This window comes from Coturnix japonica, chromosome Z (assembly GCF_054131305.1).
Source record: "Coturnix japonica strain WE chromosome Z, WE-NBRP24, whole genome shotgun sequence".
In the NCBI taxonomy this organism is placed as follows: Eukaryota; Metazoa; Chordata; class Aves; order Galliformes; family Phasianidae; genus Coturnix; species Coturnix japonica.
This window is the reverse complement of record NC_140702.1, coordinates 65842095-65861184: the sequence shown is the minus strand read 5'-3', so window position 1 is coordinate 65861184 and position 19090 is coordinate 65842095. Positions and strand designations below refer to the sequence as shown.

The window sequence follows — 19090 nt, the reverse complement described above, 5'->3', positions numbered from 1 at the left end:
ATGGACTGCTAAAGGCTACCTGGAGATCAATGGGTGCTGTGGCACTGAAACATTAGGATACACACTTAGCAAAAACCTCTTGCTTAGTAAACACTTGTGGATCCATCTACCAGCCAAGTGCACATGGTGGGTAATGTGGAAGGATGGGGACATCCTGTGTGTGCCTCAAGGGGACTTGATGTTGGGTGAGAACAGTCAGTACTTGGAACTAATTAGTGATACTAATTGCTATATGATATTGGCTTGGCATCATTACTAGGGTTGATATTTGCCTTATCAATGGTTTCAGAGCAATTTTACTCTTCCGGTGCTTCATCCCTGAAAGTGGCTTTTCTCAAACATGCGAGCAGCCAAAAAGCAAAGGTGTGAATAAGGCCTGACTGTGAACGGAGGGATCTTTCCTTCTGGTAGGAGAGATCTTATATGAGTCTGGTAAGGAAGCATGCTCATTTTTATGAGTTGAAAGCTGCCCTGCTGTGGTACTGATGTGGCCTTCAAATGTCCCAGTCTATGTAGCAGCTTAGACCCCTATAAGTTGGGATCAGTTTTGCAACTGGGGCTCAGAAGTGAGTCTGAAGACAGACTGACCACTGCTGCTGGTTCCCTTTTCTCCCTTACAAGAGAGGGAGCAGTTTTTGGTACATGGGTCACCATGAGGCCATCGGGTGAAGAGTACTGAAATAAAACACACTTGTTTTAGAGAAATGATTTGAACATATGAGAAATTGCAATGTAAACCAAGTTACATCAGTCTGCCTGGTCAAATGTTATGGAAAGGAAGTATGAAAATTCCCAGTGGTAGGGAATGTACAACCCCAGTGATATTCACTGGCTTTAAAATACAACACCAAAGATATCCAGGGATTTTTTTATTTTATTTTATTTTATTTTATTTTATTTTATTTTATTTTATTTTATTTTATTTTATTTTATTTTATTTTATTTTATTTTATTTTATTTTATTTTATTTTATTTTATTTTATTTTATTTTATTTTATTTTATTTTATTTAAGCAATATTGTTTCCTCCAACAAAAGCCCATTTGTTAAAGCTACAATGTACCTGCACACCAGCCCTGAGCAAAAGGAGTCCAGATGCAGGTGGGATGTGGCTGCACTTTGCACCCTTCACTGCCTTCTGCAGTGCAGGGGGGCTGGGGGCAGATGTGAGCTCTCATGTGCAGTGCAGGGACTTGCAGGAGCAGTGAGTCCTGCAAGGAGCACACCCAGCTGTCCACCTGCTGCAGAGATGGTGCACACAGCCTCCCCGCTGCTGCTGCTGCTCAGCCTGGCTCTGCTGGCTCCCGGCCTCTCTGTCAGACAGGTAACGGGATGGGGCTGGGAGTGGGTGCACATCGGTGCCCACCCTTGACACCTGCCCAGCTCTGAGTCCTTCTGCTTCATCCCCAGTGCTTGCTGACTGGGAAATGGACCAACGACCTGGGCTCCAACATGACCATCGGGGCTGTGAGCAGCAGCGGTGAATTCAGTGGCACCTATGTATCACCTGTAGATGACGTACCACAAAACATCATGGAGTCACTTCTGCTCGGGATCCAAAGCATCACAGACTATCAGCCCACCTTTGGCTTCACAGTCCGCACAAACTTTACAGGTGCTTTTCTTGCAGCCTCCCTGCAATGTCCCTGCTCCTCTGCTGATCTTCCTTTTGACATCCCCTTTGCTTTCCTGCTCTTCCCCACAATGTCACCAATGTTCTCCTGCCCTTCCCCATGATGACCCCAGTGCTATCCTGCAATTCCCCATGGTATCCCTGATGATCCCTCCCCCTCTCTGTGGTGTCCCTGATGATTTCCAGCCCATCCCTGCTGTCCCCCCAGTGATTCCCTGCCTCCTGTGGCCCCGGAGCAGCCCCATCCCTTCCCTCAGAGCTGCTGGGCTGCTGCCCCCTCCCTGTCCCTGGGTGCAGTGAAGGTGCTGGGGCTGTCCCCAGATTGCAGGGAGAGCTCAGATGAGTTGTCCCCAGGGCAGAGGGACCACAGCTCTGACACTGCCCTGCCCTGCATGGAGCCCTTGACCCCACTTCCCTCACAGAATCACAGAATCACAGAATGACCCGGTTTGGAAGGGACCTCAAGGATCATGTAGTTCCAGCCCCCCTGCCTGGCAGGGCCACCAAACATACACCTTTACTAGATTAGGTTGCCCAGGGCCCTGTCCAACCTGGTCTTGAACACCTCCAAGGACGGGGCATCCACAACCTCCCTGGGCAGCCTGTTCCAGGACCTAACCACCCTTCTAGTAAAGAACTTTCCCCTAACATCCAACCTAAATCTTCCCTCTTTTAACTTAAAACCTTTTCCTCTTGTCCTGCTATTATCAGCCCTTTTGAAGAGTTTACTCCCCTCCTGGGAGTAAGTTCCCTTCAGGTATTGAAAGGCTGCAATGAGGTCACCCCGCAACCTTCTCTTCTCTAGGCTGAACAAACCCAACTCCCTCAGCCTGTCCTCATAGGGGAGGTGCTCCAGCCCCCTGATCATCTTTGTGGCCCTCCTCTGGACCCTTTCCAAAATCTCCATGTCTTTTTTGTACTGAGGGCTCTACACCTGGACACAGTACAACAGATGGGGCCTCACAAGAGCAGAGTAGAGAGGGACGATCACCTCCCTATCCCTGCTGACCACCCCTCTCCTGATGGAGCCCAGGATCCCATTTGCTTTCCGGGCTGCCAGAGCGCACTGCTGGCTCATGTTGAGTCTTTCATCCATTAGGACCTTCTCTGCTGAGCTGCTCTGAAGGACCACTCCTCCCAGCCTGTACAGGTGCCTGGGGTTCTTCCGGCCCAAGTGCAAAACCTTGCACTTTGCTGTGTTGAACCTCATTAGGTTCACCCGTGCCCAGCTTTCCAGCCTGTCAAGGTCCCTCTGAATGGCATCTGTTCCCTCCACTGTATCGACTGCACCACTCAGCTTGGTGTCATCAGCAGACTTGCTGAGGGTGCACTCCATTCCCTCATTGATGTCATTAATAAAGATGTTAAAGAGGACCGGTCCCAAGACAGACCCTTGAGGGACACCGCTCGTTACTGGCCTCCACCTGGACATAGAGCCATTGACCACCACCCTCTGTCTGCGGCCTTTCAACCAATTGCTTATCCATCGAGTTGTCCACCCATCAAATCCACTTCCCTCCAATTTGGAGATGAGGATGTCGTGGGGGACCATGTCAAAGGCCTTGCTCAGGTCCAGGTAAATGACATCGGTCGCCTTCCCTTCGTCCACCAATGCCATCACTCCATCATAGAAGGCCACAAGATTAGTTAAGCATGACCTTCCCCTGGTGAAGCCGTGCTGGCTGTCTCGGATCACGTGCTCATTCTTTATGTGATCAAGCATGTTGTCCAGGAGGATCTGTTCCATAATCTTCCCAGGCACAGAGGTGAGACTCACCGGCCTGTAGTTCCCCGGATCCTCCCTGCTCCCCTTCTTGTAAATGGGAGTGACGTGACCCTTCCTCCAATCGTCCGGGACCTCACCTCACAGCCATGACTTCTCAGATATGATGGAGAGCGGCTCGGCAACCACCTCAGCCAGCTCCTTCAGGACCCTGGGATGCACGCCATCTGGCCCCATAGACTTGTACTCATTCAGTCTAAGGAGGCACTCTTGGACTTGCTCAACCCTTACAGTGGGGAGGGATTTACCTCCTTGGTCCCCACATAGAGGTATGGGGGTGCAGGGCTTAGGGTCACGAACAAGACTAGAATCCTGGCCACCAGTAAAGACTGAGGTGAAGAACTCATTCAGCACCTCAGCTTTCTCTTCATCTGTTGAAGCCATTTCTCCTTTTAAATTTACCAGAGTAGGTACGCCCGTTTTGGCTTGTCTCTTCTGGCCAATGTACCTGTAGAAGGTTTTCTTATTGTTTTTCACGTCCCTTGCCAAGTTCAGTTCTGCCTGTGCCTTGGCTTTCCTGATCCCACGTCTGCAAGTCCGGACGGCATCCCTGTATTCTTCCCAGGTGACACAGCCTTGTTTCCAGAGCTTGTACACCCCTTTCTTCACCCTCAGTTCTCTCAGCAGTCCTTGCTGAGCCATGCCGGTTTTCTATCTCACCTGCTCACTTTCTTATTCAGAGGAATGGAGACCTCTTGTGCTTTCAGGAGGACATCCTTGAAGAGCAGCCAGCTCTCCTCAACGTCCTTATCTTTGAGGGCAGCGCACCAGGGGATCTTGGCCAGCATTCCATTGAGTAGCTTGAAGTCAGCTCTACTAAAGTTCAGCATCCTGATCCTGCTCTTTGCCAGGCCCACATCGCTTGAGATCACAAACTCAACCAGGGCATGATCGCTGGAGCCCAGGCAGCCTCCAACCTTGACACCTTTGATGATCTTCTCAGCATTGGTGAGCAGCAGGTCCAGCAGCGCTTCACCTCTGGTAGGTCTGTCCAAGACCTGAACCAGAAAGCTATCATCAATGGATTCCAAGAGCCTTCTGGAGCTCTTGCAGCTCGCCGTGTGGTTTTCCCAACAGATGTCCGGATGGTTGAAGTCCCCCACCAGGACAAGAGCATGTGAACCAGATGCCTCACACATCTGGAGCAAGAAAGCCTCATCAACAGCCTCCCCTTGATCAGGTGGCCTGTAGTATGCCCCTAATACCAGCTGACCTTTATTAGTCCCATCTCTAATCCTAATCCACAGGCTCTCAACCTGTTCCTGACTGTTTCTCATGGGGAGCTCCTCACAGTTTATCCAATCTCTGACATAGAGAGCAACTCCCCCACCCTTCCTACCTCGCCTATCTCTCCTATAGAGTCTATAGCCATCGATGGCAGTATCCCAATTGTGGGAGTCATCCCACCATGTTTCTGTGATAGCAACAATGTCATAACTTTCAGAGTGCATCACAGTTACCAGTTCCTCCTGCTTGTTACTCAGGCTGCGTGCATTAGTATAAAGGCACTTCAGCCGGGCTGTCCGTCTCGCCACCTTTATAAGGGATCCAGGATCCACTAGAACAGCAGCATCCCCAGCATCCCCCTGCCCTACTCCCTCCCTTTGCACTCTGCTGTCATTGCCCACGGAGTTTGGTACAATCCCTCGAATGAACCGTTCAACCCCAGTAGCCCTTATTTTGCCCCCTTCCCCCTTCATTCCTAGTTTAAAGACCTGTCAGTGAGTCCCGCTAATTCTTCAGCTAATACCCTCTTACCCCTCAGGGACAGGCTGCTTGCTTCAGCAGCCATCATGCCAGGTGCAGTGTACATTGTCCCATGGTCAAAAAAGCCAAAATTATTGTGTCTGCACCAGCTCTTAAGCCATCTATTTAAGAGTTGGGTTTTTCAGATCCTCCCTGTACCTTTCCCTGACACCACAGGCATAGAAGAAAAGATCACCTGCACCCCGGCTCCTTCAAGTATTCGCCCCATTCCCCAGAAGTCTTTCTTGATAGACCTCAGGCTTTCCTTGTCAACTTCCTCACTGCCAGCCTGAATTATTAAAAGTGGGTAGTAATCTGAAGGCTGAATCAACCTAGGAATTATCTTTGAAATGTCCCTGACCCGTGCCCCAGGAAGGCAGCACACATCTCTGCGGGTAGGGTCGGGCTGGCATATAGGGCCTTCTGTTCTTTGCAGAAGGCAGTCACCTACGACAATCACCCTTCTGTCCTTATGGATAGAAGCAGTCTTGAGCCTTGGGGGTGACAGCTTCGCCTGAGGCAACCTCATGGGTGAACCTGTCTCCACTCTCTAACTAGTCCCCCCTACAAGTTCCAGGGCCTCAAACCTGTTACACAGAGGCACCTGGGGAGCCAGGGATGATCGGGATGTGGGATGACCCCTACGCCGAGCAGGTACCTGTTTCCACTCCTCCTCCCTTCTCAAATAGCTGCTGGGGGGCCCCTTTCCCACAGAGTCCACCACTGTCTTCACGGGCCAGTGCTTCCAGGACAGGGATGGGAAGGAGGTCCTGAAGACCATGTGGCTGCTGCGGTCAAGTGTTGATGACATTGATGATGACTGGAAAGCCACCAGGTGAGCCCAGGGCAGAGGCACACAGTCCCTGGCAATGACCCAGTGGCCACGCACTTCCCACCTTACATCTCCTCTCTCCCACAGGGTTGGCTACAACATCTTCACTCGCACACAGTGAAGGAGTGAGGATGGCCCCGCGAGTCCCAAATCAGCAACGAAGCTGGAGTGCTGACACTGCTTGTGACATTCCTCCCAATAAAGCTTTGCCTCAGATGTATTCAGGCTCTATGTTCCTTTGGGCTGCTCTTCTGGCTCCCATGTCCCCTCACTGCATCCCAGCTCCTCTCTCCCCACCTGTTCCCTCTACCATTTCTGATACCCCATGGCATGACAGTGCCAGCAATGACACTCGTGTCACCACATCCTCTTGTGCCACTGCAGTTGCTGCTGATGGCACTCAGTGGCTTTGAGACTGCACATGTTTGGGAAGTGGGCTGGGAAGGATGCTTAGGAAATAAAGGGGGAAGAGAAGACAGGGCCGTCTTGCCTACCAAGTGCAGGGGCTGTGTGCAGGGCACAGAGCACAGAGGGAGGGCTCTGATCCCCAAGCATGCAAGGAAAGCTGTCAGGGACAGCTCTGACAGGAGCATGCAGAAATAGCACACTCCTCCTGCTCCTCTGCCACATGTCACTGGTGCTGGCTAAACTATACCCCTGATCCCTTTGAGTGACCCAAAATCAAAGTGAGCTGTGCTGCCAGCAGTGCTTGGAGCCGACAGCAGAGCTGATATTGGGTCTGGAGCATGGAGCTCTCAATAAAAAACACTGGACTTGGCATGGTATGCACTGGGTGCTGGCCACACCTACCAGATGAGTAGTGCATTTGACTTACTAGAGGGAGGGGATGCTATCCAAATGGAGCTGGACAGGCTTGAGATATGGGGCTATGACATTCTCATGAAGTTCAACAAGGTCAAGTGCAAGGTCTGGCATCTGGGTTGGGACAGTCACAAGAACAGATATGGGTTGGGCAGAGAATACTTGAGATCAACCTTGGGGAGAAGGGTTTGGGCATGCTGGTTGATGAAAGATTCAACGTGAGCAAGCAATGTGCGTGTGCTGCCCAGAATGCCAGTTATATCCTGGGTTCCATAAAGAGAACTGTAACCAGCTGGTTGGGGGAGCAGGTTCTGCTCCTCTGCTCTGCTCTTGTGAGACCCAACCTGGAGTACTGTGTCCAGTTCAGGGTACCCCAACACTGGGAGGACATGGAGATGTTAGAGTGAGTTCAGAAGAGGATGATGAAGATGATCAAGGGCTGGTGCACCTCCACTGTGAGGACAGGCTGAGAGAGTTGTGACTGTTTAGCCAAGAAAAGAGAAGGCTCCAGGGAGACCTCCCAGACATCAGCCTTCCAGAACCTGAAGGAGCCTATGGGAAGTCTGTGGAAGGATTTTCTATAAAGGCATTTAGTGACAGGACAAGGGGAAATGATTTTTAACTGGCAGAGGATAGATTTAGACTAAATATAAGGAATAAATTCTTTACTGTGAGGGTGGTGAGACACTGGAACAGGTTGCCCATAGTGGCTGTGGATGTCTCCTCTATAAAGACATTCAAGTCTCGGCTGGATGGGGCTTTGAACATCCTGGTCTAGGGGGAGGTGTCGTTGCCTATAACAGGCAGCTAGAATGTGGTGGTCTTAAGTGTCCCTTCCAACCCAAACCATTATGTGATTCCGTGATTCTATGCAGGAAGAGACAGCATTGAAGAGACTGGGGCATTTTGAAGCCCACAGCACTTTTGGCATTTCACTGAGGGGTTTGAATTAAAAAATGAGCGTGCTTCCTTACCAGACTCATATAAGATCTCTCCTACCAGAAGGAAAGATCCCTCCGTTCACATTCAGGCCTTATTCACACCTTTGCTTTTCGGCTGCCCGCAAAAATCCGCATCCATACACTCCTACCAAGAGTCCTGTCCATGATCCCTTTTTGGTTTGAGAAAAGCCACTTTCAGGGATGAAGCACCGGAAGACTAAAATTGCTCCGAAACCATTGATAAGGCAAATATCAACCCTGGTAATGATGCCAAGCCAATATCATATAGCAATTAGTATCACTAATTAGTTCCAAGTACTGACTATTCTCACCCAATATCAAGTCCCATTGAGGCACACACAGGATGTTCCCTCCCTTCCACATTACCCACCACGTGCTCTCAGTTCCTTGAGCAAAAGCATCCTCAGCGATGGGCTGGCCTTGGTCTGAGGCTGGAATAACCCAGGCTGTCCTGCCCAGCATGTTTGTCAGGTGCACTGCAGGGACTTTATCTTCTTCTGCAGTGCCCAGGATGTTGGACTGGGCAGGACCAGCTTGGCTGGCAGATGGATTCACAGGCATTGACTAAGCAAGTGGGTTTTGCTAAGTGTGTATCCTAATATTTGAGTGCCCCAGCACCCATTGCTCTCCAGATAGCCTTTAGAAGTCCATCAAATTGTTCCATTTTCCCTGAGGCTGTCCATGACATGGGATGTGTGGATGCCATGCTTTCTGGCACAGGTATTTATGACGTTGTTTTGGAAATGAGTCCCATTATGTGATTCAGTTCTTTTTTGGGTGCCACATTGCCACAAGACTTGCTTTTCAAGATCCAGGATGGTGCTTTGGGCAGTGACATGGAGCACAGGATACATTACCAGCCATGCCATTATTGCTTCCTCCACTGTAAGCACATGGTGCCTTACAAGGCAGGTTTCTGGAAAGTTGATAAAATCCACCTGCCAGACCTCCCATAGATTTCAGCGACTGTCCTCCTTACCAAAGAGGCGTTATCCACTGTCTGCCATTAACTGCCCCACATGAGTCACATTCACAGAAAACCTGAGCAATAGTGTCCACCCCCTCATCCCAAGCCCATCTGTATGTTGTAGCTATTCCCTGGTGGCCTGAAGTGTCGTGGGCCCACTGAGCTGGAAGCCATACTTTGCTAGTCCAGACCTACCTGAAGCCTTTGAATTCTAGAGGTCCAATCCACCTGCTGTTTAGTTTGATATTCTTCAGTGGTCCAATTGGAAAACAACCTTGTTCTCTCGTTGGGCAGCAATATCTTTCCACATTGCAGCAGCCAGATGGGTTTGCCTCTGTGAAGGCTGCTGTTTTGCTTGCTTTACTGTAGGCACTCCAAAAGAGTGCTGGCCACCATCTGGGAGTCAGTGTGGAGGTAGAGCTCTGGCCACTTCTCATGTTCAGCAATGTCTAAAGCCAGATGGATTGCATCCACTTCTGCCCTTTGGCTCATTTCACTTTCTCTTCAGTAGTTTCTGCAACTCATCATGTAGCTCCCCATCTTCAGTGCCTCCCCACAATACGACAGGACCCCTCAGTGTGCATGACATATTTCTTCTCAGTCTCCAGTACTTTATTATACAGTGGTCACCATCAGCATACATCACCTCCTCCTCTGGTGATACACCAAAGTTCCAATAGGACCTTGGCCTTCCCGACCCCATCCCTGCACAGCCTATCTGCATCCATACACTCCTGCCAGGAGTCCTGTCCCTGATCCCTCTGCCTGTGCCCTTTCTTCCTGCTGTCCAGTGTGACCAGCAGGTCCTGGTTCAGCCATGCCAGTCTCTCACCTTCCTTTCTGACTTCCTACAGCTGCAGATGGAGAGCTCTTGTGCCCAGGGCACAAGGAAGAAAAGCTTCCTAAATGATTTTTCAGCGTAATTTTGGGATTGTGCCCACAACTGGAAAATGTGAGTGTGGACCCACCCAGATTGCATAATGCCTGGGAAGAAAAGCCTGCACCAGGAGCAATAAAAAGGCGAGGGAGCGTGCAGGAGCAGTGAGTCCTGCAAGGAGCACACCCAGCTGTCCACCTGCTGCAGAGATGGTGCACACAGCCTCCCCGCTGCTGCTGCTGCTCAGCCTGACTCTGCTGGCTCCTGGCCTCTCTGTCAGACAGGTAACAGGGATGGGGCTGGGAGTGGGTGCACATCGGTGCCCACCCCTGCCACTTGCCTGGCTCTGAGTCCTTCTGCTTCATCCCCAGTGCTTGCTGACTGGGAAATGGACCAACGACCTGGGCTCCAACATGAACATCGGGGCTGTGAGCGACAGCGGTGAATTCAGTGGCACCTATGTAACACCTGTAGATGACGTACCACAAAACATCATGGAGTCACGTCTGCTCGGGATCCAAAGCAACACAGACTATCAGCCCACCTTTGGCTTCACAGTCCGCACGAACTTTACAGGTGATTTTCTTGCAGCCTCCCTGCAATGTCCCTGCTCCTGTGCTGATCTTCCTTTTTACATCCCCTTTCCTTTCCTGCTCTTCCCCACAATATCACCAATGTTCTCCTGCCCTTCCCCATGATAACCTCAGTTCCATCCTGCAATTCCCTATGGTATCCCTGACGGTCTTTCCCCATCTTTGTGCTGTCCCTGATGATTTCCAGCCCATCCCTGCTGTCCCCCCAGTGATTCCCTGCCTCCTGTGTCCCCAGTGCTGCCCCATCCCTTCCCCCTGAGCTGTTGGGCTGCTGTCACCTCCCTGTCCCCGGGTGCAGGGAAGGTGCTGGTGCTGTCCCCAGAGTGCAGGGAGAGCTCAGATGAGTTGTCTCCAAGGCAGAGGGACCACGGCTCTGGCACTGCCCTGCCCTGCGTGGAGCCCTTGACCCCACTCCCCTCATCTGTCCTTTCCCACAGAGTTCACCACTGTCTTCACGGGCCAGTGCTTCCTGGACGGGAGAGGGAAGGAGGTCCTGAAGACCATGTGGCTGCTGCGGTCGAATGCTGATCACACTGGTGATGACTGGAAAGCCACCAGGTGAGCCCAGGGCAGAGGCACACGGTCCCTGGCAATGACCCAGTGGCCATGCACTTCCCACCTTACAGCTCCTCTCTCTCCCACAGGGTTGGATACAACATCTTCACTCGCACACAGTGAAGGAGTGAGGATGGCCCCGCGAGTCCCACATCAGCAACGAAGCTGGAGTGCTGACACTGCTTGTGACATTCCTCCCAATAAAGCTTTGCCTCAGATGTACTCTGGCTCTATGTTCCTTTGGGCTGCTCTTCTGGCTCCCATGTCCCCTCACTGCATCCCAGCTCCTCTCTCCCCACCTGTTCCCTCTACCATTTCTGATACCCCATGGCATGACAGTGCCAGCAATGACACTCGTGTCACCACATCCTCTTGTGCCACTGCAGTTGCTGCTGATGGCACTCAGTGGCTTTGAGAGTGCACCTGTTTGGGAAGTGGGCTGGGAAGGATGCTTAGGAAATAAAGGGGGAAGAGAAGACAGGGCCGTCTTGCCTACCAAGTGCAGGGGCTGCGTGCAGGGCACAGAGCATGGAGGGAGGGCTCTGATCCCCACAGCATGCAAGGAAAGCTGTCAGGGACAGCTCTGACAGGAGCATGCAGAAATAGCACACTCCTCCTGCTCCTCTGCCACATGTCACTGGTGCTGGCTAAACTATACCCCAGATCCCTTTGAGTGACCCAAAATCAAAGTGAGCTGTGCTGCCAGCAGTGCTGGGAGCCGACACCAGAGCTGATATTGGGCCAGGAGCATGGAGCTCTCAATAAAAAACACTGGACTTGGCATGGTATGCACTGGGTGCTGGCCACACCTACCAGCTGAGTAGTGTATTTGACTTACTAGAGGGAGGGGATGCTATCCAAATGGAACTGGACAGGCTTTAGATATGGGGCTATGACATTCTCATGAAGTTCAACAAGGTCAAGTGCAAGGTCTGGCATCTGGGTTGGGACAGTCACAAGAACAGATATGGGTTGGGCAGAGAATACTTGAGATCAACCTTGGGGAGAAGGGTTTGGGCATGCTGGTTGATGAAAGATTCAACGTGAGCAAGCAATGTGCGTGTGCTGCCCAGAAGGCCAGTTACATCCTGGGTTCCATAAAGAGAACTGTAACCAGCTGGTTGGGGGAGGAGGTTCTGCTCCTCTGCTCTGCTCTTGTGAGACCCAACCTGGAGTACTGCGTCCAGTTCAGGGTACCCCAACACTGGGAGGACATGGAGATGTTAGAGTGAGTTCAGAAGAGGACGATGAAGATGATCAGGGGCTGGAGCACCTCCACTGTGAGGACAGGCTGAGAGAGTTGTGACTGTTTAGCCAATAAAAGAGAAGGCTCCGGGGAGACCTCCCAGACATCAGCCTTCCAGAACCTGAAGGAGCTATGGGAAGGCTGTGGAATTTTTTTTCTATAAAGGCATATAGTGACAGGACAAGGGGAAATGATTTTAAACTGGCAGCGGATAGATTTAGACTAAATATAAGGAATAAATTCTTTACTGTGAGGGTGGTGAGACACTGGAACAGCTTGCCCAGAATGGTTGTGGATTTGGATGTCTGCTCCCTAAAGGCATTACAGTCTTGGCTGGATGGGGCTTTGAGCAACCTGATCTAGTGGGAGGTGTCCTTGCCTATAACATGGAGCTAGAATGGGGTGATCATTACCTACTCTGGTAAATTCAAAAGGAGAAATGGCTTCAACAGATGAAGAGAAAGCTGAGGTGCTGAATGAGTTCTTCACCTCGGTCTTCACTGGTGGCTAGGATTCTAGTCTTTTTCACGTCCCTAAGTCTTGCACCCCCATCCCTCCATGTGGGGACCAAGGAGGTAAATCCCTCCCCACTGTAAGGGTAGAGCAAGTCCGAGAGTGCCTCCTTAGACTGAATGAGTATAAGTCTATGGGGCCAGATGGCGTGCATCCCAGGGTCCTGAAGGAGCTGGCTGAGGTGGTTGCTGAGCCGCTCTCCATCATATCTGAGAAGTTGTGGCTGTCAGGCGAGGTCCCGGATGATTGGAGGAAGGGTCACGTCACTCCCATTTACAAGAAGGGGAGCAGGGAGGACCCGGGGAACTACAGGCCGGCGAGTCTCACCTCCGTGCCTGGGAAGATTATGGAACAGATCCTCCTGGACAACATGCTTGATCACATAAAGAACAAGCATGTGATCCGAGACAGCCAGCACGACTTCACCAGGGGAAGGTCATGCTTAACTAATCTTGTGGCCTTCTATGATGGAGTGACGGCATTGGTGGATGAAGGGAAGGCGACCGATGTCATTTACCTGGACCTGAGCAAGGCCTTTGACATGGTCCCCCATCACATCCTCATCTCCAAATTGGAGGGAGGTGGATTTGATGGGTGGACAACTAGATGGATAAGCAATTGGTTGAAAGGCTACAGACAGAGGGTGGTGGTCAATGGCTCTATGTCCAGGTGGAGGCCGGTAACGAGCGGCGTCCCTGAAGGGTCTGTCTTGGGACCAGTGCTCTTTAACATCTTTATTAATGACATCGATGAGGGAATGGAGTGCACCCTCAGCAAGTTTGCTGATGACACCAAGCTGAGTGGTGCAGTCGATACGGTGGAGGGAACGGATGCCATTCGGAGGGACCTTGACAGGCTGGAAAGCTGGGCTCGGGTGAACCTAATGAGGTTCAACACGGCAAAGTGCAAGGTTTTGCACTTGGGCCGGAAGAACCCCAGGCACCTGTACAGGCTGGGAGGAGTTGTCCTTGAGAGCAGCTCGGCTGAAAAAGACCTAGGGGTCCTGATAGATGAGAAACTTAACATGAGCCAGCAGTGCGCTCTGGCAGCCCAGAAAGCAAATGGGATCCTGGGCTCCATCAGGAGAGGGGTAGTCAGCAGGGATAGGGAGGTGATCGTCCCTCTCTACTCTGCTCTTGTGAGGCCCCATCTGGAGTACTGTGTCCAGGTGTGGAGCCCTCAGTACAAAAAAGACATGGAGATTTTGGAAAGGGTCCAGAGGAGGCACAGGAAGATGATCAGGGGGCTGGAGCACCTCCCCTATGAGGACAGGCTGAGGGAGTTGGGTTTGTTCAGCCTGGAGAAGAGAAGGTTGCGGGGTGACCTCATTGCAGCCTTTCAGTACCTGAAAGGAACTTACTCCCAGGAAGGGAGTAAACTCTTCGAAAGGGCTGATAATAGCAGGACTAGGGGAAATGGTTTTAAGTTGAAGGAGGGAAGATTTAGGTTGGATGTTAGGGGTAAGTTCTTTACTAGAAGGGTGGTTAGGTCCTGGAACAGGCTGCCCAGTGAGGTTGTGGATGCCCCGTCCTTGGAGGTGTTCAAGACCAGGTTGGACGGGGCCCTGGGCAACCTGATCTAGTAAATGTGTATGTTTGGTGGCCCTGCTAGGCAGGGGGGTTGGAACTACATGATCCTTGAGGTCCCTTCCAACCCGGGTAATTCTGTGATTCTGTGATTCTGTGATTCTGTGATCACAAGGGTCTCTTCCAACCCAAACCATTATGTGATTCCATGTTTCTATGCAGGAAGAGACAGCACTGAAGAGACTGGGGCATTTTGAAGCCCACAGCAGTTTTGGTATTGCACTGAGGGGTTTGAACTAAAAAAATGAGCGTGCTTCCTTACCAGACTCATAAGAGATCTCTCCTACCAGAAGGAAAGATCCCTCCGTTCACAGTCAGGCCTTATTCACACCTTTGCTTTTTGGCTGCCCGCACATTTGAGAAAAACCACTTACAGGGATGAAGCACCGGAAGACTAAAATTGCTCTGAAACCATTGATAAGGCAAATATCAACCCTAGTAATGATGCCAAGCCAATATCATATAGCAATTAGCATCACTAATTAGTTCCAAGTACTGACTGTTTTCACCCAATATCAAGTCCCCTTGAGGCACACACAGGATGTTCCCCAGCTTGGCTGGCAGATGGATCCACGACTGTTGACTAAGCAAGTGGGTTTTGCTAAGTGTGTATCCAATGTTTGAGTGCCCCAGCACCCATTGCTCTCCATATAGCCCCTAACAGTCCATTAGATTGTTCCATTTTCCCACAGGCCGTCCACGATATGGGATGTGTGGATGCCAAGCTTTCTGGCTCAGGTGTTTAGGTCCTATTTTCAGGAATGAGTCCCACTGTCTGTTCCAATTCCTTTTGGGGTGCCATGTTCCCAAAACCTTCATTTTCCAGACCCAGGATTGTGATGTGGGTGGTGACATGGGGCACAGGATATGTTTCCAACCATCCATTTGTTATTCCCACTGCTGTAAGCACATGGTGCCTGCCATGGCAGGTTTCTGGAAAGGTGATAAAATACAACTACCCAACCTCCCCATATGTAGATTTCAGCCATCATCCACCATACAAAAGAAGCTTTATTCACATGGCTTTCATAATTGCAGCACACAAATCACATTCACAGAAAACCTGAGCAATTGCATCCATGGCTACATCCACCCTTTGATCCCAAACCCATCTATATGTTGTAGCTGTTCCTTGGCAGCCTTCCATCTCCAATGCCTTCCCACAATTTGAAAGGATCCTTCATTGAACACAGCATGTTTCTTCTGTCTGCAATAGTTTATTATACATATATTATACATATTTATTATATATACTGAGGGGACCCTTCAGAACTCATCAATGCTCCCTCTGCCTCTGCTATACAGTTGGACCAGCAGATCCTCTTTTGGCAACACTGGTCTCCCACCTTCCTTTCTGATTCCTACACCTGGAGATGCCCTAAGGAATGCTTCCTTGAAGACCTGCCGGCTCCACTCCATTTCTGAGTTCTTGTTGACAGATTCCCAGGGGTTCTGTTGACAGACTCCCTGAAGATCTGGAATTTGCCTTTCCTAAAATTAAGCTTCTGGATTTTGCACTTTCTCTGCCTGATATCCCTCAGGAGTGTGAACACCACTGTATGGTCACGACAGCCCCAGCAGCCTCCAGTCTCGATGGCACCAATCAGTTCACTGCACCTTCTCACGCACAGAGCTGAGGCTGAGTGGCTTGTAGTTTCCCAGACTCACCTTCCTGCCCTCTTGGAAGGCTGGAGTGACATTGGCCTTCTGGAGGAAACGGTCCTCATGCACCTGTCCTGTTCCCCATGACCTCTGAAAGATGATCGAGAGCACTTTGGCAGCCAGTTCTGCCAGCTCCTTCAGCACTCATGGGTGCATCCCATCGGTGCCCATGGATGTGTGTTCACTGAATTAGCCTGGATGACCTCTGATCAGATCGCTCCTGACCAAATGGAAGACTTCCTTTCCCCAGGCTCTTTTTCCCAGGGCCTGGGATACCCAAGGGGCAGTCTTAGCAGGGAAGGATGAAGTAAAGATGTGCAGTAACTGCACTTTCTTGGTGTCCTCCATTACTTGGTCATCCACCTCAATCAGCAGCAGATGCACGTTCTCCCAGTCTTCCTTTATCTACTGACATACTAAATAGTCCTTCGTGTTGTCCTAAACTGGGAGGTCACCTGCTTTGATTTCCAGTGGGCCTTAGCTTTCCTTATAGCATCCCTGCATGCCCTGACAACATTCCTATTTTCTTTACAAATGGCCAGAGACCTTTTCCACTTTGTTGTTCCATTAGTGCCTTTCCATGAGCTTCTTGCTCCCCCTGAAGGTCTTGTGTCACCTTTGCCCAATTTCTTAGTCTCAGCGAGCAAGGTCCAGCAGCACACCTCTCCTCATTGGCACCTCCATGATCTTTGCCAGAAAGTTATCATCCACGCACTGCAACAACTTCTGGGCTGTGTGTGCCTGGCAGTGCTGCTTTTTGAGCAAGTATCACAGTGGTTGAAGTCCTTGATGAGAACCACTGCCTGCAATCACGAGGCCACTTGCAGCTGCCTGTGGGAGGCCTCTTCAGCTTCCTCCTCCTGATCAGGCGTCATTCAACACAGCCTGCCCCTCAGTCCTCACCCATAAACTTTCCACTCATTCATCGTGCATCCCTTGGCAGAGCTCTGGACATTCCAGCTGTTCCTTCACATAAAGAGCAGCTCCACCACCCCACACTGCTGGCCTGTCTGTCCTAAAAAGTACATAGCCGTCCCCGAGAGCATTCCAGACATGCGGGCTGTCCCACCGCGTCTCCGCGCTGATCGCAGTGGAGCTCCGCGAGCCGGTCCGTTCCACCAGCCTCCAGCAGCCGGTGCTCGTGCATCAAGAGACCGCTGCAGGGCTGTCCCTCGTACAGAGCACTGCTCGCTTCTGCCGCCTGCTGGGGCTCTGTCCTCTCCGTCAAGCTGCCTATGCTGGGTACGGAGCGGACCCGGAGCGCTTTCCGTCCGCCGGCAGCGCCCGTCCGGGTCTCGCCGGGATCCGCAGGACGGCACCTCCGGCGGCCCCGAGTTTGGCCCCGCAGCTCTGCAGAGCGCTGCTGTCGCTTTACCGGCTGGTTCGGCCCAGTTCCGTGACTGGCGGGGCGGAGGGACTCGCGAATCCACGCCTCCGGAAAGGGAAACGGGAGTCCCCAAATAACCAAAAGCAGCGGCTGAGATCTGAGGAGTTAGGAACTGATTTACTAAAAGCAGATGCTTAACATGTTCTCTGTCCACAGCAGCTTCTCCAAATGCCCATCGGTACCCCTTGGGATCCTTGAAATGCCCCCTTCCGAGGTAATGGATACCAAGTATGCATGGATCCCCTGGGCCAGTCAACAATGAGATGCTTTTGCCAGTCTTCACCAATGAGGCTTATTTCAGCCCTCAGCCATCCTATGAATATAAACCGACTGTCCGGTGGTGACTCGAGGGCATTAGGGTGCACTGTGCACCAGTGTCCCCAGGACCTTATATTTCCGATTCTGATGTGCCAAGCCACCTAATCCACACAGTCCAATGCACTCTGTTATCACTTTCCCCGCTGTGGATGGGGGCAGGCCCCTCTATTTGATACCTCTGTCATTCTTATGGCTATTTCCATGTCCCACAGCAACTGGAGCAATCATCTCTTTGGAGGTTAATCTTGGTGGTTAATCTGTCTTGTAATTAGTTTACCTGTGCTTGAAAATGGCCCTCCAGGTGAAAGCAAACTGCGGTCTACATTTTGTGGCCAAAGGAATGGTAAAGAAGGCGTTAGCAATGTCAATGGTGCCATACTGTTTGTCTGCTTTTGGCTTCAGTTCATACTGGACTCCTGATGTGTCCAGAACATCAGAACTCACTGGGAGTGTGACCTCATTCAGGCCACAGTAGTCAGCCTCCATTCTCCACTGCCTTTATGTGCTGGCCATATAAGACTATTAACAGGCGAGTGAGTTTTTCTTATCACTCCCTGACTCTCTAGGTGACGAATCAGTTTATGAATGTGGAGCAAGAAATCCCTGTTGTGATACTGCCAGCTAGATGGCTTACCGTTAACTGTATTCTCAACAAGGCACCCTTGGTGGCCTGGCACATCAGAACCATGGATGTATGTTCACTGAATTAGCCTGGATGATCTCTGATCACATCCCTCTTGACCAAGTGGAAGACTTCCTTTCCCCAGGCTCTTATCTCCAGGGTCTGGGATACCCAAGGGGAAGTCTCAGCAGGAAAGGATGAAGTAAAGATGTGCAGTAACTGCACTTTCTTGGGGTCCTCCATTACTAGGTCACACACCTCACTCAACAGCAGATGCACATTCTCCCAGTCTTCCTTTTTCTGCAGGAGGCCGTGGGAGACCTGAAAGCATCCTGTATGGATCTAAAGGAGGGGCTGTAAGAGAGACTGGGACAGACTCTTCAGCAGGCTGCTGTGTCATGCCCAGCTTCTGACATGTTCCCACACTACATCACTATTTCTAAATTGAAAAGAGATAAACTTCAAGGATGGATTATTTGATGGATATGGAATTGGTCTGATGGTGGCAGCCAGAGGGCTGTAGTCAATGGCTCTATGTCCAGGTGGAGGCCAGTGATAAGAGGTGCCCCCAGGGGTCCATCTTGTGACTGCTATTCTTTAACATCTTTATCAACAACATAGGCACTGGGATTGAATTCACCATCAGCAGGTTTCCTGATGACACCAAGCTGAGCAGTTTAATTGTCATGGCAGAAGGAAAGGGTGCCATCCAGAGGACCTCAACACACAAAAAGTGGGCTAATGTGAAGCAAATGAGGTTGAACAATGCCAAATACTTTATTCATATTTAGGCCCCTCACTACAAGAAAGTCATCAAGGCCCTGGAGTGTGTCCAGAGAAGGGCAGCAAAGCTGTGTGGGGTCTGGAGCCCAGGGCTTATGGGGAGCGGCTGAGGGAGCTGGGATTGTTCAGTCCAGACAAGAGGAGAGTCAGGGGAGACATTATTGCTCTCTATAACTACCTGAAGGGAGGTTGTAGTGAGCTGGG

At 51.0% G+C, this 19090-nt stretch overlaps 2 protein-coding genes across 2 annotated transcripts; both read left to right on the top strand.

Annotated features, from left to right (window-relative positions):
- The first annotated feature begins 1177 nt into the window (after positions 1 to 1177).
- On the top strand, positions 1178 to 6212 carry LOC107305803 (avidin-related protein 4/5-like). The gene is made up of 4 exons (XM_085528530.1): positions 1178 to 1323; positions 1410 to 1614; positions 5876 to 5996; positions 6081 to 6212. The coding sequence occupies exons 1-4, from the start codon at positions 1249 to 1251 to the stop codon at positions 6112 to 6114; spliced, it is 435 nt and encodes a 144-aa protein (XP_085384656.1). The 5' UTR covers positions 1178 to 1248; the 3' UTR covers positions 6115 to 6212.
- A 3321-nt stretch (positions 6213 to 9533) lies between these two features.
- LOC146754154 (avidin-like) lies at positions 9534 to 10991 on the top strand. The gene is made up of 4 exons (XM_085530418.1): positions 9534 to 9905; positions 9993 to 10197; positions 10652 to 10772; positions 10859 to 10991. The coding sequence occupies exons 1-4, from the start codon at positions 9831 to 9833 to the stop codon at positions 10890 to 10892; spliced, it is 435 nt and encodes a 144-aa protein (XP_085386544.1). The 5' UTR covers positions 9534 to 9830; the 3' UTR covers positions 10893 to 10991.
- The last annotated feature ends 8099 nt before the right edge of the window (positions 10992 to 19090 follow it).

Coding starts and splice junctions, on each gene's coding strand:
- LOC107305803 (XM_085528530.1), top strand. CDS start 1,249: ATGGTGCACACAGCCTCCCCGCTGCTGCTGCTGCTCAGCCTGGCTCTG. Junction 1,615..5,875: donor AGTCCGCACAAACTTTACAG/GTGCTTTTCTTG, acceptor CCTTTCCCACAG/AGTCCACCACTGTCTTCACG. Junction 5,997..6,080: donor GATGACTGGAAAGCCACCAG/GTGAGCCCAGGG, acceptor TCTCTCCCACAG/GGTTGGCTACAACATCTTCA.
- LOC146754154 (XM_085530418.1), top strand. CDS start 9,831: ATGGTGCACACAGCCTCCCCGCTGCTGCTGCTGCTCAGCCTGACTCTG. Junction 10,198..10,651: donor AGTCCGCACGAACTTTACAG/GTGATTTTCTTG, acceptor CCTTTCCCACAG/AGTTCACCACTGTCTTCACG. Junction 10,773..10,858: donor GATGACTGGAAAGCCACCAG/GTGAGCCCAGGG, acceptor TCTCTCCCACAG/GGTTGGATACAACATCTTCA.